Source organism: Neoarius graeffei, chromosome 15 (genome assembly GCF_027579695.1).
Source record: "Neoarius graeffei isolate fNeoGra1 chromosome 15, fNeoGra1.pri, whole genome shotgun sequence".
NCBI lineage: Eukaryota > Metazoa > Chordata > Actinopteri > Siluriformes > Ariidae > Neoarius > Neoarius graeffei.
In genome coordinates, this window is record NC_083583.1 from 48,329,703 (window position 1) to 48,355,157 (window position 25,455).

Here is a 25,455-nt window from a genome sequence, read left to right on the forward strand (position 1 = left end):
TCATAAGATACTTGATTTGTTTTGCTCAACATTTTCAATGACTGAGCAACAGACTGGTACGCTTAAATATAAAGGATATTTCTTTCTCAAAAGTCATACAAAATATTTCCTTCTCGATTTAAGATGCAGTGACCAAGTATTCACATATATCCTTCTGTATTTAAAATGCAGTGACCAAGCATTCACATATATCCTCTGGATTGGGTCATTGCTCAGATAATACTCAGTTGAGATTTAAAATGACAGTGAGCCTCTGAAGTTTTGGCAGGTGTACATATTCAACGAATAGATAGATGATGCAAAGCCCACAGGTAGACAAGTGGAATTTGATTTAAAAAAATAAATAAATAAAATAAAAAAGAAGATCTGGAACAAGAGTTACTTGCAACTGTTCAGCATGGTCTGGCCCAAAATGGATATGCATTATGAAAAGGTATTGAATGTCTCAGAAGCCTTAAAGCATGGTTTTACAGCACTTTCAGAAGATATAAAATGCTGTATGACAGCAAGAAGATACGTCTGGTCTTTCTGCTGCAGCAGCGGTAATAAGTTTCCAAAGCTGAAGAGCTTGAAGCCGCATAGTAATTGTTACTTTAAATGTGTCTGTAGCCTCTGGAGACTAAATAACAGGAAAATGTATGCCAACGAAAACATCTGCTCATGTCTGACAGGTAGGAAACATGATACATGATGGAAAAACACTTTCTTTCATTTTTTTATACCACATTGCTGTTTAATTCCTGAATCTAATTGGTTAGAAAGTGTTAATGAAGTTTGTATAACAGCATAGTACTGGCTGTTATTTGAATTATAGATTTATATTAATGGCCTTATTCTAATGTTTTTTTTTTAAATTATTTTTATTTATTTTTTTTAGAAGAAGAAACCTTTATTTGTCACATGTACACTCGAACACAAGGAAATTTGTCCTCGGCATTTAACCCATCTGAAACATTGAAAACACACATACCCAGAGCAGTGGGCAGCGATGCTACAGCACCCAGGGAGCAGATAGGGGTTAGGTGTCTTGCTCAAGGGCACTTCAGCCCAAGGCCACCCCAATGTTAACCTAACCGCATGTCTTTGGACTGTGGGGGGAAACCAGAGCACCCAGAGAAAACCCACATAGACACTGGGAGAACATGCAAACTCCATACAGAAAGGCCCCTATTAGCCACTGGGCTCGAAACCAGAACCTTCTTACTGTGAGGCAACAGTGCTAATCACGACACCACCGTGCCACCCTAAGTAACAACTAATTCACAGGGATTTCTATGATGGATGTGCTATTTCATCTCAGGCTAATAAAACCCATAGAAAAGGGGGTTATTATTTACAAAAAATATATAATTGTTTAGGGCGGCACGGTGGTGTAGTGGTTAGCGCTGTCGCCTCACAGCAAGAAGGTCCTGGGTTCGAGCCCCGGGGCCGGCAAGGGCCTTTCTGTGTGGAGTTTGCATGTTGTCCGCGTGGGTGTGCTCCGGTTTCCCCCACAGTCCAAAGACATGCAGGTTAGGTTAACTGGTGACTCTAAATTGACCGTAGGTGTGAATGGTTGTCTATGTGTCAGCCCTGTGATGACCTGGCGACTTGTCCAGGGTGTACCCCGCCTCTCGCCCGTAGTCAGCTGGGATAGGCTCCAGCTTGCCTGCGACCCTGTAGAAGGATAAAGCGGCTAGAGATAATGAGATGAGATATAATTGTTTATATGGTAAAGTGTTCTGTAAGGAGACATTTATTTAACATTTATGGAAGGAGTCTCCAGTGCTAGAATTTGTAGCAATGAGCATGTTTTCCAGTACAGGAGAGTCTTTGATATTCAAGATTTGGGGTTTCTAATTTTTTTGGTAACATGATAAGCTGTGTTTTGGTTTCAGTACCTGAAAGAGAATGAAAAACAGAAAGGCAAATAAGGGCATGAATGTTTATAGCTGCTATAATTTAAGTGAAAACAGAAACTAACTTGTTTCGTGAATGTTCTGCCACAATAAATTGAACTATAAATGGGTCAAAAGCAAGAAGTGTCAATAAATTAAATGTGTGTGTGTGTGTGTGTGTGTGTGTGTGTGTGTGTGTACTGTGTATATACTAGTATATACACTATATTGCCAAAAGTATTTGCTCACCTGCCTTGACTCACATATGAGCTTAAGTGACATCCCATTCCTAATCCATAGGGTTCAATATGACGTCGGTCCACCCTTTGCAGCTAGAACAGCTTCAACTCTTCTGGGAAGGCTGTCCACAAGGTTTAGGAGTGTGTTTATGGGAATTTTTGACCATTCTTCCAGAAGTGCATTTGTGAGGTCACACACTGATATTGGATGAGAAGGCCTGGCTCTCAGTCTCTGCTCTAATTCATCCCAAAGGTGTTCTATCGGGTTGAGGTCAGGACGCTGTGCAGGCCAGTCAAGTTCATCCACACCAGACTCTGTCATCCATGTCTTTATGGACCTTGCTTTGTGCACTGGTGCACAGTCATGTTGGAAGAGGAAGGGGCCAGCTCCAAACTGTAAAAACAGTCTGCATGCCTAGGTGCTTGATTTTATACACCTGTGGCCGTGGAAGTGATTGGAACACCTGATTCCGATAATTTGGATGGGTGAGCAAATACTTTTGGCAATATAGTGTGTACGGTGTGTGTAATATATATATATATATGGCGGCACGGTGGTGTAGTGGTTAGCACTGTCGCCTCACAGCAAGAAGGTCCGGGTTCGAGCCCCGTGGCCAACGAGGGCCTTTCTGTGCGGAGTTTGCATGTTCTTCCCGTGTCCGTGTGGGTTTCCTCCGGGTGCTCCGGTTTCCCCCACAGTCTAAAGACATGCAGGTTAGGTTAATTGGTGACTCTAAATTGACCGTAGGTGTGAATGTGAGTGTGAATGGTTGTCTGTGTCTATGTGTCAGCCCTGTGATGACCTGGTGACTTGTCCAGGGTGTACCCCGCCTTTCGCCCGTAGTCAGCTGGGATAGGCTCCAGCTTGCCTGTGACCCTGTAGAACAAGATGAAGCAGCTACAGATAATTATATATATGTATATATATGAGATTCATTAATAACTTTGGCAAACTGCTGTGGTATAAGAGGAATAAAGTACTTTGGGACATGCTGTTATAGGAAATCATCAACATAAGGTAACAAACAGTAACTCCACTTCCTAGAACACCAGGCTCCATTGTGTTTTCTTTCTTACATGAAAAACATTACAGGTATTTTTTTTCTTTTCTACAGTATTTTATAAATAAAGGTAACATTTCCCTCACTATATAAAATATAAAAATCCCTTAAGAGCTCATTCTCGTATTTTGCTTTTCATCATATAGCTTATTATTCAGTTAACTGGGAGAAACAGTGCTCAATGTAATGCTTGCTCAACCATTTAACACTAATTTTTGTGCCGCAAAGCTTTTGGGAAACTCCGCCAAGAAAAGTTATGTAGTTACAAGAGTCAGAAATGTAAGTTTAAACTCAGCCATGGTTCCTGGGAGGAATAAATCTTACTATATTTGCTTGGTTTATATAAAAAGGTACAAATAGTCAGTTTTACACTCTTTGATTTATAGCTTGAACATGAGCATGGATGACCTGACATCTAGTCAAACCAGAGCTTGTAGGCAGCCATAAAACTGGGGTTATTTTTTTGGAAAGCATTACTCATTCTTATTTTTACACTGATAAATATGTCCCTGCTTGCGTCAAAAGGAAGCTAGCTAGTTACTACTTTGGCAAAGTTCTGTGTATTAAAGCTTTTATGATATGATGGAAGTTGAGAAAAGGGTGGGCATACAAGTTATTAGAGAATATTTTTTATCACATTCAGAAAGGAAAGTGCTGTGTTTTGAATCTGAAAATCAATGATGATGACCTGTGATATCTAACACATTAATGTCTTGTTGCTATAAATGAAATATCTTTGACCGAGATGGTAATGAGAATGTGTGAGATCACATCCAAGGCGTTTTCCAACCTTTTGCCCAATCTTCACCGAATACACTCTGGCTACACCTTCATTCTGACTAGCATAAAGTGGTGACTCAATACAGATGAATGATTCTCATTTTGTCCTAAGCGTAGGCAAACTTTTGCACTGTACTGTACAGATGCTATAAACTCAGCTACTTAGTATTTGTGTATAATGCTGTTTGAGAAGAAACTGTGGCCTTGGGTTGTAATTGCTATGTGAGGGTGTTCAATGGATAAGGATTTTGACTATTTATCAAAAGGTTGTTAGTTCAAATCTTAGGAGCACCAAGCAGCCTTGAGCAAGACTCTTGTCCTTTAACTGCTCAGTTGTGTTCTGTCTCATTCGTAAGTCACTCTGGACAAAAACATTATCTAAATGAATAGATCTACATAAGATGAGGCATAAGTGGTCTTAGCCTGGTTGTCCAGAAGCCCAAAGTCAGGATCTTGATGTCCAGCCTTATGCGAGTCAAATCCAAGGGCACAGTGTTTATTTTGCGCTCACTGAATTAAATCTTTGATTAACAAATAAACTATTGTCTGAGTCAGTCCAAATAAGTGCACTGTTATGATGTGTTTATGTCTTGTTCCATTGTTAGATATGTGCAGCCTGGAATATTTGGGCTCTGAATACTTCACAGCTTGTCCTACCCTGTGGAGGGTGACAATATTGCAGATTTGAAAGAAGGCAAAACGGGCCCTCTAGAGGCATTGATCTTGCTCTCTTGGTGGGAGAAAGCAAGCTTACTGACATAAGCTACTTTTACACAGCCTATTCAAGGCAGGAATCTTATGCCTTTATTCCACCTCGCGTTCTGTGTAAAATGTTAGAATGCACAGCAGCGGCATCTGTTTTGTTCCGCCTCTGAGCCAGAATGATTGGTAGTAACAGAGCTGGAATTGACGTGTGTGTGTGTGTGTGTGTGTGTGTGTGTGTGTGTGTGTGTGTGTGTGTGTGTGTGTGTGTGTGTGTGTGTGTGTAAAAGGGACAGCTGGCATGATGGGACAGGAGTGTGATGTTTTTGACATTGACATTCTACTTTCTGAGACTAGCACAAATACAAACATCTCTGTCTATGGTATCTAAAGTCAGGGCACCTTTCTGCCTCAAATCACTTCCTACTTCACTTCACTTTCTCCTCCAAAATAATTCTGATCTCACAAACGTTGCTTACACGAATCTCTGCACTCCTCTCCTGCTCAGCAACTTTGCTTGTGCCTGAATAGTGGTAATAAATATGCACAGCTAACAAAAGCATCTCAATACTCCGTTCACCTGCCGTTGTTTTGAAAGCAACGCCGGTATGCTCAGGGTATTCGTATTTCCGACGTATAGATATGTCGCTTGACACACTGATGCTCTGTTGTCACACATCACATCTCTGGTTGTGGAACATTGGCTTGCAATGTAAAAACACACACTGGTGCGGCTTCACGCTGGCTTTATTTGGTTCAGTGTCAATCACTAAAGTCGGAATATCGAGGTGCCGTCTTTACGCCAATATTATGGAATATCTGTGTAAAAAGGGCTATACTTCTATGATCTTGTCAGTATAAAAGAGGGCGCTTAGAATCTCGTTCAAGAATATAGCTGCCAAATGATATTACACGAACAGCTGCATTGCTTTCACTTGTCTTTCATTAGCCTTCACACTCTCCACAGTAGGTGGTACATGTTATAGAACTGCATGACTAATGGCTGCCCTTTCTGAAGTGGTTCCTTTCAAAGAACCAGCTAATGTGTGGGAATATAATCAGTAGAATTGTTAGAAAACATGGGATTTAAAAAAAAAAAAAAAAAACTTTTGTCACGTAATTAAAGTCCTTGAAATACATTTGTCTTTCCATTGAATCCACGTCAAACATGGATCTGTATCTCATTTTTACTCTATCTGTAAATTTGTATGTTTCTTTAGGCATATAGTCCTGTGCAAAAGTCTTAGGCATATGTAAAGAATTGCTGTAGACCAAAAAATGGCTGAAAAATAATGAAATTAAATGTTTCAACATTAAAAAATGACTATAAACAGCAGTAAGCCATAATAAATGAAATAAAGTCATTATTCAGTGTGAGATGACACTTTGCTTAAAAAATAGTAGTCTCAGGTACAGTGAATGCAGTTTTAAGCGGAAATGAGCTGTAGGTTTTACTGAGCATCTTACAGAACCAGCCACAGTTCTTCTGGACACTTTGTCACACTCACTTCTTAATTTTGCAGCAAAACCCAGCAGCCTTCATTATGTTTTTCTTTTTTTAATCTGAAAAGTGCTCTCTTATGTAATATGTTGCTCAGATACAAACTTTTTTTCTGTAGCATTTAATTTTGTGCTGGAAAATGAACGTTTGGAACTCTAAAATGTTTTTGAACTAATTTGATAATGTAGAAGTCATAAAATAGAAATCTATAACAAAGTTTGTATGAAAAAAAATAGTGTGTCTGAGACTTTTGTACAGTACTGTATATTATATTTCTGTCAAGGCTGATGGCGGGGTGTAATGTTATAAGAAAATAATCCATTACGTGGTGGTGAAAAATGGGTGGCACAGTGGTATAGTGGTTAGCACTGTCGCCTTACAGCAAGAAGGTTCTGGGTTTGAGCCCAGTGGGCAATGGGGGCTTTTCTGTATGGAGTTTGCATCTTCTCCCTGTGTCTGCGTGGGTTTCCTCCGGGTGCTCCGTTTTCCCCCACAGTCCAAAGACATGCAGGTTAGACTAATTTGGTGGCTCGAAATGGACTGTAGGTGTGAATGGTTGTTTGTCTCTATGGCCAAGTTTACATTAGACCGTATCAGCGGATCATCAGATTAACGTTTTTAAAACGATTAGTGTGCACACAGCAACACCAATACACGATTCGCGTGCACACAGCAACACCAATACACGGATACGCTCGGCTCCGCAGGCATCCTGCGGTCCAAATCACTCCGCCCTGAACAGCGAGTGCCCTCTGGAGGGTGCGCACTCCGGCCCTGCACAGCTCACAGAGCGCGCGAGTGAAGTGCACAAGCTGTCATTCGGGACTGAGCCGCTGTGTGTGTGATCCCAGCGTATATCACTTACCACTTGCAAGTGGAAGGATGGCAAGCCTAAAGACAATCATAACTACACAATGGGCAGTATTTGCATCAGTATTTGCAGTATTTTCATACTTTTATACTCTTTAATGAAAGGTGATACAAGGCGGAAGTCCGCGCCGTTTTTCAGCAGTCGCGTCACATGACCAACGCCAGCGAATCAGGAAGGTGGATGTCACAGTGACGTTGTCCAATGACAACGCCAGCTAGAGCTCAGCACAGCGTATCCGCGTATCCGCATATTCTCAATGTTTACACAGCACCAGACCAGACACGATCTGGATTGAATACGTGGACCCTGGTGGATTCCCGTTTCCCGGCATTTCCAGGCGTTTTAATGTAAACGGACAGTGCATCCGCGAAGAAAACGAGACAGATACGGTCTAATGTAAACTTGGCCTATGTATCAGCCCTGCAATGACCTGGCGACTAGTCCAGGGTGTACCCCGCCTCTCGGCCATAGTCAGCTGGGATAGGCTCCAGCTTGTCTGCGACCCTGCACAGGATTATGGATGGTGGTGAGAAATGGATTATGTTCCAATAATAGCATGTTTTGAAGTGCTTTATTCCTCTTACACCACAGCAATTTGCCAAAGATCACAATTTTTAATTTAGCAATGAATGATTTACTGGGCGGCACGGTGGTGTAGTGGTTAGCGCTGTCGCCTCACAGCAAGAAGGTCCTGGGTTCGAGCCCCGGGGCCGGCGAGGGCCTTTCTGTGTGGAGTTTGCATGTTCTCCCCGTGTCCGCGTGGGTTTCCTCCGGGTGCTCCGGTTTCCCCCACAGTCCAAAGACATGCAGGTTAGGTTAACTGGTGACTCTAAATTGACCGTAGGTGTGAATGTGAGTGTGAATGGTTGTCTGTGTCTATGTGTCAGCCCTGTGATGACCTGGCGACTTGTCCAGGGTGTACCCAGCCTTTCGCCCGTAGTCAGCTGGGATAGGCTCCAGCTTGCCTGCGACCCTGTAGAAGGATAAAGCGGCTAGAGATAATGAGATGAGATGAGATGAAATAATAATAATAATAATAATAATAAGAGGAAGAAGAAGAAGAAGAAGAAGGAAAGGTGTTTGATGTACCCTGAAAGTTATGCTGGTACTCCTCGGCTTTCAAGTGAAAGCAAATTGTGGCTTTGCTTGCGGATCCAAACTAGTCTTAGCTGTGTGAACAAACCTTTCAAACCATTTTAACACTCCCAGGGTTGAATTGAAAGAGACAATTTTGAGTAAGTAAATTCTTATTTGCATGCACATTACAGGGGGCTACCTAGCAGCTATGTTTTGTGCTAGTGCACTGAATCCCAATGGCAGTCCTTTGGACCTAATCTACTGCGATATTTATTTATTTATTTGTGTGGGGTTTTTTTTTCCTTCTTTGACTGCACATTATTCAGCTCATGAAAGGTTTGAAAGCTTAGGGAATAAGTTGAATCAGGGTGCATTAGATGAGGGAAAACATAAAATTGGGTTTGGGAGCCAGTGAACTAGTGCACTATTACAATGCACATAATTTTTATACTTTAAAATGGTCAATTTAAATTGAATAAAAGAAACTGTGGCCGAACAGGCCATGTGTACGAAAAAGAAATGTTTACATCAACAATAAACCATGGACTTAAGGAAAGTATGTGAAAATAAAACGTGGGATGTAACATGGTAGTGAATGGTCGTGAAAACTAATACCAGATCTTTATATAATGTAAAAGATACCAGGAAATTGTTTTGCGGATGTTCCACAACATGACCTCTAACTGTAAATTGATAAATAGTAGAATATTGGAGTACTACTGCGAATAATAAAAAATAAATACTACACTGCATTATGAGAGGAATGAAACATTTTGAGATGTACTGTTACAGGAAAATAACTCCAGAGTGGTAACTGCTTGATGTTGTAAGATGGCAATGAAAAAAATTCAATAATGGTTAAAGGTTCTTAGATTCCTAAAGGGGTTGTATTTGGAACACTGTTTTAGGGAAATGTTTTGTTATCAGGTTCTTCACAGAACCTGTATGGTTTCTTTTATATACAAATAGGTCTAGATTTAATCTCTTTTTCCAAGATTGTAATAGGTTGTAATATCATGTGCCTGTGCAACCAATATTAACCTATTTCTTTGCTATTTTATACTTTTCAGGTGATTAATGATTATTGTGCAATTGTAGCTCTTAAAAATGTAACATTATTCATCAATCCATCCATTATCTATACCACTTATCCATCAGGGTCATGGAGAAACTGGAGCCAATCTTAGAGGCTGTCCACACGGCAATGGATTCAGGTGAATCTGATAAAATTGTTTATCGTTTCGGCCTGGTGTCCACACGGCACTGGCGTTTTGGGTGCCCCAAAACGAGAACGGGTTCCAGAGTGGAAAAATCTGGCAACGGCGCCGTTGCGAAGTCGTCTGGATGAGTAGAACGGATTTGTTTACAATGACGTCACAACCACATGACTAGAACAAGCAGCACTCTCGCTGTTTTGTATGAACCACTGCATTGCATTCACTTTTGTTTTGTATACAGCTTTTCTTTTAAATAAACAAGTAACTGAACCATTTCTTGAATTTCTTTTTTTTTATTGGATAAGACTGCTTTTCAAAATGTTCACACACAATAAGAAAATTAAGTTATATAAAACTATGCACACTAATAAAACTAATTTGTACACACAGAAGGCACGATTTCCTCGCGTAGTCACAGCCATCTTCTTCTTGTTGTTGTGTGCTTGTTCCTGTGCGTGCTTCACGCCAGGTAGAAGAAGGGGTTTATGCGCATGCGCCCTACTTCTTCTATTGTTCTGGTGTCTCCGATGGGACCGTCTTACAGCGCACGTAGAGGTGTGGCATGTGTATTGCATCGTTTTCAGCAAGCGTTGCGTTGCCATATGTACCTGATATTTTACTGATCCGTTGCCCATGTGGACGCGATATTTTTTTAAATAAAATCTCGTTGCCATTGTTGTGTGGATGTAGCCTTAGCTGACTTCAGGTGAGAGGTACAGTACACCCTGAGCAGGTCGCCAGTCTATCGTAGGGCTAACACAGACACGAACAAACATTCACACTTACATTCACACCTATGGGCAATTTAGAGTAGCCAGCTGACCAAAGCTACATGTCTTTGGACTATGTATGAGGAAACTGGAGCACCTGGAGGAAACCCACACAGGCACAAGGAGAGCATGCAAACTCCACCCCAGTCTGTTGCAAGGGTCGAACCTAGACCCTTGTTGCTGTGAGGTGACAATGTTAACCGCTGCACCACTGTGTCCCCCCCAACATAACTAATAAAGTAATAATTGTTTGTTGTCAGCTAACAGAGGTCTAGTTATGCAGTAGTACACATCTTTATGAAAAAAGACTAATATATAGTGAATAAACCTTTTAAAAGAGTCCTTATGAATGCCTTTTTAATGCCTTATGTGTTCTTTAAAATAAAGCTTTACCTAAAGATTATATTTGTGTAAAATGTAACAAGAAGACAGAGTCCTCTATATCCCCCACCCTATATACCTACTATATACCAAATTTCAAGATATTGTCACATTTTTCAAGTTCTGCTGCAGGAAACCAACCCTACCTCTTTACACTGACCTCAGCAGCCCATGGCTTAATAAGCCCACCGGACCTTTGGTCCAGGTGAGCTAAAAATGAAAATTTCTCACATTTCTTAGTATCAAAAGGAACATATACATTACTTAATCAACACATATACCAACTTTCAAGACCATACCACTCATAGTTTTCAAGTTCTGCTCCGGAAACAAAATCTACCCCTAACCTGAGAGACTAAGTCTGAAATTGTTTCCATGGAAACATGAAAAATTAAAATTTCTGAAATTAGTATGAAAAGGCACATCTACACCACCTTGTTAACATGTACACTAAGTTTCAAATCCATATCATGAATCGTTTTGGATATATGCTCCGGAAACGAACATTGCTCTTAGAAACGAAGTCAAAATCAATATTTTATGTAAAAATTTGAAAAATACTTTTTTCAAAAATCCAAAATAGCAAAAGACACCAGTACACATGTTGCTTGACCTGTATACAAAGTTTCATGAAGATATCTTCAGCAGTTTTAAAGATATGGCCCGGAAACAAAAACATGACTGAACGGACAGCCAGCCAGACGGATGGATGGAACCTATTTCTATATCCTCTGCCAAACTTCGTTTGGGCGGGGGATAATTATAGTGGATTGGGTTAGTAAAGGAAAAAAAATGCTGTACATTTTTAAATGAATGTTTTATGTTATTTATCTGAGACATGCCCATGGTATTATGAAGGACATTTTACATATGTTGAAAATATATATAACTATTTACATGCATATTTGTAAATGTAATATCAGTTGGACATAAATGGCACTCCAATCTTTTAATCTTTTAGCACTTTGATTCTGTCCCTTTCCAAAAAATTAAACTGCACTCATAAAATTAAATATTCCTCAGAGCTCCAATTACTGTCAGGAATGTTATATATCATGGATTTCATTTCATTATAGCATCTCTGTAACATTGATATAGTGATGCGTTAAGAAGTTCATTAATTACCCAGCTGTAGCATTAAAAAGTAGGAGACCCCCTCTATCTTATTGTTATACACTATAAAGTCTTTATTGCTATGCAGGCTTTCTGACTGATTGATATGCACAGAGCAATGTCAGTGGCCAGTCTTTTAAGCAATAATCATTCATTGGATTTGTGATTGGGTGCAGGGGCTGTGCATGTGTCTGGAGGCCTATCTGTCCTCACCTGCCAATACAGTTTGATGAGCTTGCTTATAGTCGGCTCACCGTTTCCAGATAGCCAGTGCACATAGTCAGCAATCATGGCATTCCTAATGACAAGGACAAAGACACACAAACAGTATCAGGCAACTTTCTATCAGGATGTTACACTTCAGTGAAGGAAGAAGCACAAGAGAGGAGGCACATATTCAATATGTGGAGGATGGAGAGAAAAGAGGCGCGCATATATATATATATATATATATATATCATCTCATCTCATCTCATTATCCCTAGCCGCTTTATCCTTCTACAGGGTCGCAGGCAAGCTGGAGCCTATCCCAGCTGACTACGGGCGAAAGGCGGGGTACACCCTGGACAAGTCGCCAGGTCATCACAGGGCTGACACATAGACACAGACAACCATTCACACTCACACCTACGGTCAATTTAGAGTCACCAGTTAACCTAACCTGCATGTCTTTGGACTGTGGGGGAAACCGGAGCACCCGGAGGAAACCCACGCGGACACGGGGAGAACATGCAAACTCCACACAGAAAGGCCCTCGCCGGCCACGGGGCTCGAACCCAGACCTTCTTGCTGTGAGGCGACAGCACTAACCACTACACCACTGTGCTGCCAAAAAAAAGTGATTCATGGCTGAAACAAAACTCGTAAAAAAAACATTGATCTTGAGTCAGAATATCGAGTACTGCACACCAGAAGGATTAAACATATTCCTATTCAAACAATCACACAAATGCTCTTGAGATTGAGGATGCACAAGTATAATAGCCTTAGATGTTGTCTGTATATACATATACATACATACACACATCATATATATAAAATGATGTTCAAAAGTTTGGGGTCACTTTGAAATTTCCTTATTTTTGAAAGAAAAGCACTGTTCTTTTCAATGAAGATCACTTTAAACTAATCAGAATATACATCTGTACATACATACACACATCATATATATGTATATATATACATATATACATACATACACACATCATATATGTGTGTGTGTATATATATATATATATATATATATATATATATATATATATATATATATATATATATGTGTGTGTGTGTGTGTGTGTGTGTGTGTGTATATATATATATATATATATATATATATATATATATATATATATAATGTGTGTATGTATGTATATGTATATACAGACAACATCTAAGGCTATTATACTTGTGCATCCTCAATCTCAAGAGCATTTGTGTGATTTGAGTTTTGTTTCAGCCATGAATCACTTTTTTTATTATTAATGTGCTCTTTACAATGCATTATTGTTTCTATAATAACAGCTCATTCACAGGGAGTTACACTACCGTTCAAAAGTTTGGGGTCACTTTGAAATGTCCTTATTTTTGAAAGAAAAGCACTGTTCTTTTCAATGAAGCTCACTTTAAACTAATCAGAAATCCACTCTATACATTGCTAATGTGGTAAATGACTATTCTAGCTGCAAATGTCTGGTTTTTGGTGCAAGATCTCCATAGGTGTATAGAGGCCCATTTCCAGCAACTCTCACTCCAGTGTTCTAATGGTACAATGTGTTTGCTCATTGCCTCAGAAGGCTAATGGATGATTAGAAAACCCTTGTACAATCATGTTAGCACAGCTGAAAACAGTTGAGCTCTTTAGAGAAGCTATAAAACTGACCTTCCTTTGAGCAGATTGAGTTTCTGGAGCATCACATTTGTGGGGTCGATTAAATGCTCAAAATGGCCAGAAAAATGTCTTGACTATATTTTCTATTCATTTTACAACTTATGTGGTAAATAAAAATGTGACTTTTCATGGAAAACACAAAATGGTCTGGGTGACCCCAAACTTTTGAACGGTAGTGTATATGACAGAGGTGGCATAGTGGTTAGCGTTGTTGCCTCACAGCAAGAAGGTTCTGGGTTCAAGCCCAGGGACCGACAGGGGCCTTTCTGTGTGGAGTTTGCATGTTCTCCCTGTGTCTGCATGGGTTTCTTCCAAAGACATTCAGGTTAGGCTAATTGGTGGTTCTAAATTGACTGTGAATGGTTGTTTACACTATGTGTCAGCCCTGTGATGATCTGGCGACTTGTCCAGAATGTACCCTGCCTCTTGCCCATAGTTAGCTAGGATAGGCTCCAGCTTGCCTGTGACCCTGCACAGTTAATAAGTGGTTACGGATAATGGATGGATTGTATGACAGACACACTAATATAAACAAATGTGCAATTGTTGACGGTGAAGTTTTCGATCAGCATTTTTGGAAGGTGTCTCCAGTGTCAGTGCTTTGTAACAGAGCTAAAGCTGTTTATTTCAGTTTTACAACATGGGAAGCTCTTCAGACCAGCAATTTGTGGTGTGTCTACAACATAATAAGCTACTTTTTTTTGTTAGAGTACTATATAAATAATAAAAACAAACAGTACAATGTGTTATAAGAGGAGTTAAGCATTTTGAAACATCCTGTTATAGGAAAATAACCAACTCCAGGGTGTTCACTCTAGCATCACGCTAGCAAGTTTTATTACTTACATAACAGGCTAAAGGATTAAATATAAATATCTGGTGTCCACTCTTAACTATCCTCTACTGTTACCAGGTTACAAAACTTACAAAATGTTTTTTTTTCTTATTTTTATCAAAAAATGCAGAAATATAAAATGACTCATGACTCCCCTGCAGTAATAATCATTTTTGAGCGTGTGTTCTGGCTCATATACAACTCCATTTTGCCTGCATTTATTGCAAACTAGAATAAAGTTCAGTATGGCTTTAGCTCTCCCACCTCCAGCAGCTCAGTTTGTGGCGAGCAATGTGTAGCACCAGCTGCATGCTGTGTAGAGACCACTTGAACATAATCTCCGTAATTAGTCCAGATTTTGTTCTCAGACTCAGTAATGATGGCTGACTAAGGCAGCCAATCGCTCAATAGGTGCTGATTGCTGGGAAACCTGGACAAGACATCACCTTCAGATCAATGATCATCATTGTGAACAAGCTAAAATGGTGGCCCCATGAGTGCAGCTGATGTTTCTGCAAAGGTAACTGTAACTGACCTCGTGGACGCGACTCAGGGGTATGTCGTACAGTCACTTAATGTCAAATCTCTTCTTCAGAAGGAGTTTTATGTTTGTCAGTGAGCAAACAGGACAGCTTGGGTGTCATCTGGCTGTGAAGAAAAACAATGCCATCGCCATCCATTCGAGCGCTCCGCTCAGCTGCAACGTTGGGAGGCCTCGTTCGACGGCTCGCCTGATTAATCCTTGATGAGAATGCGCAAGTGTCCTGCTGAGGTTAACTGTGCAATCCTTGCGGGTGTAAATGCCAATTAAATGTTTACAAATAATTAAGCACGCTACCTACTTTTCCTGTCAGGGACTGAAATGTTGTCAGTAAACATGACATTTACCCAGTGGGAGGTGAATCACCTGGTTACGTGCCTACAAGGACTGATTTAGGTTTGCCTTTCTTGCTTGAGCTTTTCCACTGGGATGAATGTGCTTGGGCTCTTTCTCTCAGTGGGTTGTGAAACATTTGTCTGTCTCTGCTAGCTTTTGGCCTCAAGCTTGGAGTGTACTCAAGTTGCTTGATGAGTAAAGGCAGGAATTATGGCTGGAGTGCCAAAACTTATCTCACCTTTATCCTGTTTCAAACCCAACCCTCAAATTACATGCTAATTGCATTCAAAACAGAGAGACAGTGCCTGGGAATGGGCGCACCACTTGTAGTAGTGTGTGTGCATGCGTGCATGTTTTTTCTGTTTATGTGGACCAAATGCCATCACAAAGAAAGCAATGTGTGACAGTTCAAAAAAATCTGACAGTTTCTTTGAGTCACTAAGGTCAAAGTTGCTGTAAGATTTTGTCCTAGGCATATCATTAATTAATAAACACACTATATTGCCAAAAGTTTGTGAACACCTGACCATCACCTGCATATGTGGTTCTTCCCCAAACTACTGCCACAAAATTGGAAGCACAGAGTTATATTAGATGCATTTGAATGCTGTAGTATGATCATTTTCCTTCACTGGAACTAAGAGGCCAAACCTGTTCCAGCATGATGATGCCCCTGAGCACAAAGTGAATTCCAGGGAGACATGGTTTGCTTAGGATGGAGTGAAAGAGTTTGAGTGGCCTGCACACATCCTTAACCTCAAACCCAGTGAACACCTTTGGGATGAACAGGAATGCCGACTCTACCCAAGGCCTTCACACTGGCCATTATCAGTGCCTGAGCTCACTAATGCATGGGGCTGAATGAGCAAATCTTCACAGCCATGTTCGAAAACTGAGTGGAAAGCCTTCCCAGAAGAGTGGAGGATATCATGGGGGAGTGTCATCTGGAAAGGGATGTTCAACAAGCACGTATTAGTTTGATGCTCAGGTGTCCACACACTTTTAGCCATATTGGTGTATTTTAAAGGAAGGTCCTCACAAGGAAAGTAAGACACATGTGCATGCTGCAGAGTATATATACCACTTATCTTCCTCATGCACAGAATAGGCCTAAGAAACTTTTTTTTAACACTATTTAAAATCCAGTCACACCATCCGTGCACTGTACTAGAGTTGGACCATAAAAAGAGCTTGCCAATAATGCAAATCAAGCACTTAGTCCCCTTTCCACCATGCCCAAGGTAACATGGGTGATAACAGTCAATAATTCTGTTTCAACACAGTCTGTTCTCTAATGAGTGATGAGTTTTGGTGTATGTGTGCCAGATTGCTTAAAAATTGTAAAAAGGAAAGATATCCCATTGGCTATAGTGCTCCAATTATTTTATTTATCTCATCTCATCTCATTATCTCTAGCCGCTTTATCCTGTTCTACAGGGTCACAGGCAAGCTGGAGCCTATCCCAGCTGACTACGGGCGAAAGGCGGGGTACACCCTGGACAAGTCGCCAGGTCATCACAGGGCTGACACATAGACACAGACAACCATTCACACTCACATTCACACCTACGGTCAATTTAGAGTCACCAGTTAACCTAACCTGCATGTCTTTGGACTGTGGGGGAAACCGGAGCACCCGGAGGAAACCCACGCGGACACAGGGAGAACATGCAAACTCCACACAGAAAGGCCCTCGCCAGCCCCGGGGCTCGAACCCGGACCTTCTTGCTGTGAGGCAACAGCGCTAACCACTACACCACCGTGCCGCCCTATTTTATTTATTTATTTATTTATTTATTTTTTAAAACCCAGCACCTCCTTTACTGGCATAAATCATTCACATGTCCATTTGCTCTTGAGGTCAGTTCAGTCCTGTATGCAAGCTGGGAATTGACTTCATTTCAAAGTACTTGTTCTTTCACTCACACTGGCCACATGGAACACAGCCGCAATAAAATGCATCTCAGAGGAATGCAAAAGCACCAGTACAGGAATGAAACATAATTGAGCAGGACTGCGAGCTGGTGAAAGATATCAGAACAGGGACATCAGACTGAGATAATAATGAAACTGACAGTGCAGGCCTTTTGTGGCCACTGCAGCAAAGATTGTGCCATTAGGGATGGCATGTGGAGACCAGCGAGTGTGAGCGACTATTATGCCCCCAGAAAACAAGAGGTGTTTGTAGTGTGTGTGTGTGTGTGTGTGTGTGCACGACAGAGAGAGAGAGAGAGAGAGAGAGAGAGAGAGAAACAGAAAATGTCATGGCCTATGTGACAGCTAGTCCATGCTCCTGCCCCGAACCTGTGGGCTTTCATCATTTAAAAACTTCCTCACAGGCACTCAGAGCTTGTGAAAGGCCACATTTTAGCTGGAATAAGGTGCTAACTTATGCAGTAGAACAATGCCTATGAATAACACAGCATCTCTCTAATTCAGCGTGGCGAAAAGAGTGAGATTGGCATCTGCTGCTTTGCATTGTTTTCCTCTGGCATCAGCATTTTGTACATTCTCGGAGCCACAGTCTTTTTATAAGAGAAAAAAAACCCATTAGCATAAGTTCAAGCTTTGCAAATCAGATGTCTGCACTATTAAATAAATTAATATGCATGAATTAATCATAATATAATATAATATAATATAATATAATATAATATAATATAATATAATATAATATAATATAATATAATATAATATAGACATACAGGTCACTTTTTCCATGGAATAAAAACATGTATTCTATTCCCTTCTAGTGGGTTCATTGATGGCATGCAATATTGTTATCATATTGATTATCCTCCATGTATTGCACCACTCTCCCCAATAGAGAATAAGTGTGTAATAATGTTACAATATTGCACATTGTCAAGACAACACGATGTCACACAATGGAGCTCATGCGAATATCCAACAAAACTTTTCTCCTGCATATGCACAGAATCATCATTTCTTTGTCCACCAGGAAAGAGAGAAGACGAGGCTAATCCAGTACTACTGCTAGGATTAGCGATGCTATAATTAAGCATTAAATAAATAAACTGAAACCAAAGATGCTCTGAACACCTGGAAGGCTACTAAAACTTCATTATATATTCTTTACGCATGTTCGCAGGAGAAAAACATACCAACAGACATCGAAAAACTGCAAAAGAGACACGTCAGAGATGTAAAACTTCCATTCTAGCGAGTGACTGTGGCAATTTGTAAACAAACATGGCCACGAAGTTTGCTTTGTTAAAAGCGTAAGATTTTGAGAGAATTTTGGCTGCCAGGTTGCTCCATTGTGTGTAGTTGTAGATGTTGATTTTAAAAGTAACTAAGTACATTACACAGGGATAATAATAATAATAATAATAATAATAATAATAATAATATTATTATTATTATTTAGCTTGACTGCATTAGCATTGGCCTGCGTTAGCATTGACCTTCAATAACATTACACTGACTAGAAGGTAACTGGACTGCCGCGTTAACAGCACCGAGCTGTGGGTAAGCTTGCACTGGCCTTTGCTAATGCTACTGCGCAATGCTACACCAGCTAGAAGCTAACTGGACTGCCGCACTAACAGTACTGAGTCGTGGGTAAGCTCATGTTGGCTTTTAAGAATGCTGATATGAAGTGTGTGTGTAGTAGTAGTAATAATAATAATAATAGGGCGGCACGGTGGTGTAGTGGTTAGCGCTGTCACCTCACAGCAAGAAGGTCCGGGTTCGAGCCCCGTGACCGGTGAGGGCCTTTCTGTGTGGAGTTTGCATGTTCTCCCCGTGTCCGCGTGGGTTTCCTCCGGGTGCTCCGGTTTCCCCCACAGTCCAAAGACATGCAGGTTAGGTTAACTGGTGACTCTAAATTGACCGTAGGTGTGAATGTGAGTGTGAATGGTTGTCTGTGTCTATGCGTCAGCCCTGTGATGACCTGGCGACTTGTCCAGGGTGTACCCCGCCTTTCGCCCGTAGTCAGCTGGGATAGGCTCCAGCTTGCCTGCGACCCTGTAGAAGGATAAAGCGGCTAGAGATAATGAGATGAGATGAGATGAATAATAATAATAGCTTTTTTTCATGGTCTATCATCTATATTCCATTCAGCTAACATGATACTGAACTCGTCTTCAACTTGTTCAATATGCTAGCTAAATGGAATATATCTGATCACTCAAAGTCAGCCAATATTATTTAAATATAATATACTGTATGAACAAAATTATAAATCATCAATTATATATTTTGAAGAATTGTGTGTTTTTTTTTTCTTTGTTTGTCTGTTCAATACCATAATGTAGTTGAATTCTCAGTTGGTCAAAAGGTTAATTACAGGATTATTTTTCTAGAACAGCAGCTCCGACAGTCTTACTGGCTGTAATTCATATCACAGGTTTATATTAATGCACTGGTAATAAAAAGATCATTTCTACAGTAATAAATCATGTACAATGGACTTGCACAGTGGATAATATACAGTACATACTGTACTCTAAGACTAAATCAACAAATTAAAAAAAAGTTATTATTTAAAAATGAAAATTAATCACTGAAATGGTGACATTTTCCTGTAAGGAGATGTTTCTGTAAAATTTATGGAAGGAGTCTCCAGAGCGCCAGTGCTTTGTGACAATCAGAAACATGTCAGAGTCTTCAGGACTAATTTTTCTGTTTCTCTGTAACATTTATGTTTACTCTATAAGGGAGCAGGTCACATATTCAGTAGTCATCCAAAGCACGGTTTGTGTGATGAGCTACAGCTTTGGTGAATTAAATTAGCATTTAAATCTAAATGCCATTTTGCATCCAGGATCAAATCAAGCTTTTTATTGTGCCTCTTCATGTATATGCATCTGGCCCAGTGGGTTTTAGGACTCTCTGGACTGTTCACTAATGCAGAAATGAATTCAATCCTTGAACTAAAAGTATTTTTAGTATGTTTTTTTTTTTTTTTTTAGGTGTGTGAGAAAGTAGAACAACCCTTTGGAAGAGCCTCAACAATGGTGTGATAATAAAATGCCACTGGCATCATCTTATTAGAGATCAATAAGCATCAGTGTTGCAATGAGGAGGTTTTTACTGCAATACGAGTAAAGGTATGCTCATTCTGAGTTTTCATATCAAGTCAAGTTTATTTTTATAGCGCTTTTACAATAGACATTGTCGCAAAGCAGCTTTACAAAAAATTAAAGACTTTGAACATGAGCAAATTTTATCCCTAATCTATCCCCAATGAGCAAACCTGTGGCAACAGTGGGAAGGCAAAACTCCCTCAGATGACATGAGGAAGAAACCTTAAGAGGAAGCAGAATCAAAAGGGAACCCATCCTCATTTCATTTGGGTGATAACAGATAACATGATTATAAATAACTTGCTTCTGTAACAGTGTCCTATAGAATCACAGAGTATAACTGTGTAACCAGGAAATTCATTATAGTTTTAACATGAAGTCTGTTTTGTTGAAGTTATAAACTGTTCATTGATGGAAACTTGAGTGCAAAACTGTTCATGACAACTGCAGTCCTAAAGTTAGCAAGTTAAGTGTAGTCCTCAGCCATAAAAGCATGACTGTAAGAGTCCAGAGCATCTTCCAAGTGTGACTTTCAACTGTCATATCTGTTCTCCAGCTGCATTCATCAAGAACGATGGTTCTGTCATTATATTCGATATGTCAGTCAACTCTGGAAAGTATGGAGCCCCTGAAAGGGACATGTGTTTTAAAAAATTAAATAAATAAAAATTTTAAGGTTTCTTCTGCACATGAGGAACTACCTGAGAGAAGCCTGAACTCCATAAATATGACAAAGCATTTCTGACTGGAGAATTGCCGTACAGATGGATATACAGTGTATTGCAAAAGTATTCATCCCCTTTGGTGTTTGTCATGTTTTGTCGCATTATAAGATGGAATTAAAATTGATTTTTGGAGGGTTGGTACCATTTGATTTACACAACATGCCTACCACTTTAAAGATGCAAATTACTGTCTTATTGTGACACAAACAATAATTAAGATGAAAAAAACAGAAATCTGGAGTGTGCATAGGTATTCACCCCTTTTCATATGAAACCCCGAAATAAGAGCTGGTCCAACCAATTCACTTCATAAGTCATATAATTAATTAAGATCCACCTGTGTGCAATCAAAGTGTCACATGATCTGTCACATGATGTCTGTATAAATCAACCTGATCTGGAAGGACCCTGACTCTGCAACACTACTAAGCAAGCAACATGAAAACCAAGGAGCCTCCAAACAGGTCAGAGACAAAGTTGTGGAGAAGTATAGATCAGGGTTTGGTTATAACAAATATCCCAAACTTTGAATATCTCACAGAGCACCATTAAATCCATTATAGCAAAATGGAAAGAATATGGCACTACTACAAACCTGACAAGAAAAGGCCGCTCACCAAAACTCACAAACCAGGCAAGGAGGGTATTAATCAGAGATGCAACAAAGACACCAAAGATAATACTGAAGGAGCTCCAAAGATCCACAGCGGAGATGGGAGTATCTGTCCATAGGACCACTAAGTTGTACACTCCACAGAGCGGGGCTTTATGGAAGAGTGGCCAGAAAAAAGCCATTGCTTAAGAAAACATGTTTGGAGTTTGGCTAACAGCATGTGGCAGACTCCCCAAACACATGGAAGAAGATTCTCTGGTCAAATGAGACTAAAATTGATCTTTTTGGCCATCATGGGAAATGCCATGTGTGGCGCAAACCCAACACCCTGAGAACACCATTCCTACAGTGAAGCATGGTGGTGGCAGCATCATGCTGTGGGGATATTTTTCATTTGCAGGGACAGGAAAGCTGGTCAGGACTGAAGGAAAGATGGATGGCACTAAATATAGGACAATTCTGGAGGAAAACCTGTTTGAGTCAGCCAGAGGTTTGAGACTGGGACGAAGGTTCACGTTCCAGCAGGACAATGACCCTAAACATACCGCTAAAGCTACACTGGAGTGGTTTAAAGGGAAACATTTAAATGTCTTGGAATGGCCTAGTCAAAGCCCAGACCTCAATCTAGTTGAAAATCTGTGGCATAACTTGAAGATTGCTGTACACCAACGCAGTCCACCTAACTTGAAGGAGTTGGAGCAGTTTTGCCTTGAGGAATGGGCAAAAATCCCAGTGATTAGATGTGCTAAGCTAATAAAAATGTATCCCAAGAGACATGCAGCTGTCATTGCAGCAAAAGGTGGCTCTACAAAGTATTGACGACTTCTTTTTTTTTTTTGGGGGGGGGATACCGTTGCACACTCCATATTTCTGGGATTTTTTTTCAACTTAATTATTGTTTGTGTCACCACAAAACAACAATTTTGACCTTTAAAATGGTAGGCATGTTATGTAAATCAAATTTTGCTAACCCCCCAAAAATCAATTTTAATTCCAGCTGGTAATGCAGCAAAACAGGACAAACACCAAGGGGGATGAATACTTTTGCAAGACAGTGTATTTGTGAGGACACAAAATGTACCAGAAAATGTATAAATAGATATTAATTTCAATATTCAAAATAAATTTTCTGGGTTTTTTTACATGTCCCTTTAAGGGCTCTGAAGGGAAGGCATCTACCTTCATAGCCAAGATGCACTAATTTAGTCTAAAACTATTCTCTGAGTAAGTACCAGATGAAGGCAACATGACTTCATGAAAAAAAACAAAAAGCTGTCACAACTGGGAGAGATTCTTAGCAACCTCCATGTCTTGCTGGCTGTGTCCACTGACAGGAAATGCACTTGATGTCAAAACACAGCACAAGGCTCAATCAAAGTAAAGCCTTTGTTTATAGCAAGACAAAAAGTAGGACTCTCTTGAACTTTTGCAAAGAGTGATAAAAAAAGCTATATCTTTTCCTAAGTCCTTATTCACAACTCCCATACAAATTATATTCTGCTGAAATATTGCGTGCCTCTTTTGAGTGACCAATGGTATAAAAAATATACAGTGGTGCTTGAAAGTTTGTAAACCCTTTAGAATTTTTTTAAAATTTCTGCATAAATATGACCTAAAACAGCATCAGATTTTCACACAAGTCTTAAGCAGATAAAGAGAGAGTTGTTAAACAAATGAGACAAAAATATTATACTTGATCATTTATTTTTTGAGGAAAATGATCCAATATTACATATCTGTGAGTGGCAAAAGTATGTGAACCTCTAGGATTAGCAGTTAATTTGAAGGTGAAATTAGTTTCAGGTGTTTTCAATCAATGGGATGACAATCAGGTGTGAGTGGGCACCCTGTTTTATTTAAAGAACAGGGATCTATCAAAGTCCGATCTTCACAACACGTTTGTGGAAGTGTATCATGGCACGAACAAAGGAGATTTCTGAGGACTTCAGAAAAAGCGTTGTTGATGCTCATCAGGCTGGAAAAGGCTACAAAACCATCTCTAAAGAGTTTGGACTCCACCAATCCACAGTCAGACAGATTGTGTACAAATGGAGGAAATTCAAGACCATTGTTACCCTCCCCAGGAGTGGTCAACCAACAAAGATCACTCCAAGAGCAAGGCGTGTAATAGTCGGCGAGGTCACAAAGGACCCCAGGGTAACTTCTAAGCAACTGAAGGCCTCTTTCACATAGGCTAATGTTAATGTTCATGAATCCACCATCAGGAGAACACTGAACAATAACGGTGTGCATGGCAGGGTTGCAAGGAGAAAGCCACTGCTCTCCAAAAAGAACATTGCTGCTCGTCTGCAGTTTGCTAAAGATCATGTGGACAAGCCAGAAAGCTATTGGAAAAATGTTTTGTGGACGGATGAGACCAAAATAGAACTTTTTGGTTTAAATGAGAAGTATTATGTTTGGAGAAAGGAAAAAAACTGCATCCCAGTATAAGAACCTTATCCCATCTGTGAAACATGGTGGTGGTAGTATCATGGTTTGGGCCTGTTTTGCTGCATCTGGGCCAGGACGGCTTGGCATAATTGATGGAACAATGAATTCTGAATTATACCAGCAAATTCTAAAGGAAAATGTCAGGACATCTGTCCATGAACTGAATCTCAAGAGAAGGTGGGTCATGCAGCAAGACAACGACCCTAAGCACACAAGTCGTTCTACCAAAGAATGGTTAAAGAAGAGTACAGTTAATGTTTTGGAATGGTCAAGTCAGAGTCCTGACCTTAATCCAATCGAAATGTTCTGGAAGGACCTGAAGCGAGCAGTTCATGTGAGGAAACCCACCAACATCCCAGAGTTGAAGCTGTTCTGTACGGAGGAATGGGCTAAAATTCCTCCAAGCCGGTGTGCAGGACTGATCAACAGTTACCGGAAACGTTTAGTTGCAGTTATTGCTACACAAAGGGGTCACACCAGATACTGAAAGCAAAGGTTCACATACTTTGCCACTCACAGATATGTAATATTGGATCATTTTCCTCAATAAATAAATGACCAAGTATAATATTTTTGTCTCATTTGTTTAACTGGGTTCTCTTTATCTACTTTTAGGACTTGTGTGAAAATCTGATGATGTTTTAGGTCATATTTATGCAGAAATATAGAAAATTCTAAAGGGTTCACAAACTTTCAAGCACCACTGTATTTAGCTCCACAAAATTATTATTGCACCTAGTGGTCCAATATGGAAACTGCAAGAAATGCTAATAGAGGAGCAGGAATCACAATGCCATATGCTCTCTCTATGAACATTTTCATTAGAGGAAGAGCAGCAGGCAGGCCAGTTAAATTGAGCAAGTATAAAAATACTCTGAAAATGCCAAGATCTCATTTTTATAGTAAATATTCTGAATGAAATCTTATAAATTGCCTTAAACACAAGAAAGTGTAAGTGCACACACTGGACCTATGATGTAAAGAATAATTTTTAATACAAGACATATGGCAAAGATTGGGAGAGAGAAACGTGGGTTATGGAGTGGATATTGCCTCTATATTAGAAATACATGTGCAACACAGTGACCTTGTTTCCCACTGAGAAAAAGAACAATGTGTGTCTATTTTCCAATGCCAGAATTTTTTTATTGATTATTATTATTTTTTTAATTTAAGTGAAGTTGAAAACTATGCTGAAACCTGGCAATCCTCGTCAATGTTATTCGTTTTTCTATGTGTGTCTTGCTGACAATGAGAAACACACCTGCTTTATTGAACACAGTTAAAGTTGCATCCAAAACCACTCAAAATGAGCTGCTAGACTTTATGCTGTCAAACCTCAACTTCTTATTATGGGGATACTTTAAAAATTCACTAGATAATAGCTGATTGCATAAATCAAGTGTGAAAGCCACTCAGTTTTGTT

At 39.9% G+C, this 25,455-nt stretch overlaps 1 protein-coding gene across 1 annotated transcript in view; it reads right to left on the reverse strand.

The window, feature by feature from the left end:
* Window positions 1-25,455, reverse strand: part of LOC132899017 (spermatogenesis-associated protein 16-like) — a 136,783-nt gene that overhangs the window by 59,003 nt on the left and 52,325 nt on the right. Inside the window, exon 4 of the mRNA XM_060940670.1 lies at window positions 11,803-11,887. Coding sequence (XP_060796653.1) covers window positions 11,803-11,887 — 85 coding nt within the window. The remainder of the gene's footprint in view (window positions 1-11,802; window positions 11,888-25,455) is intronic.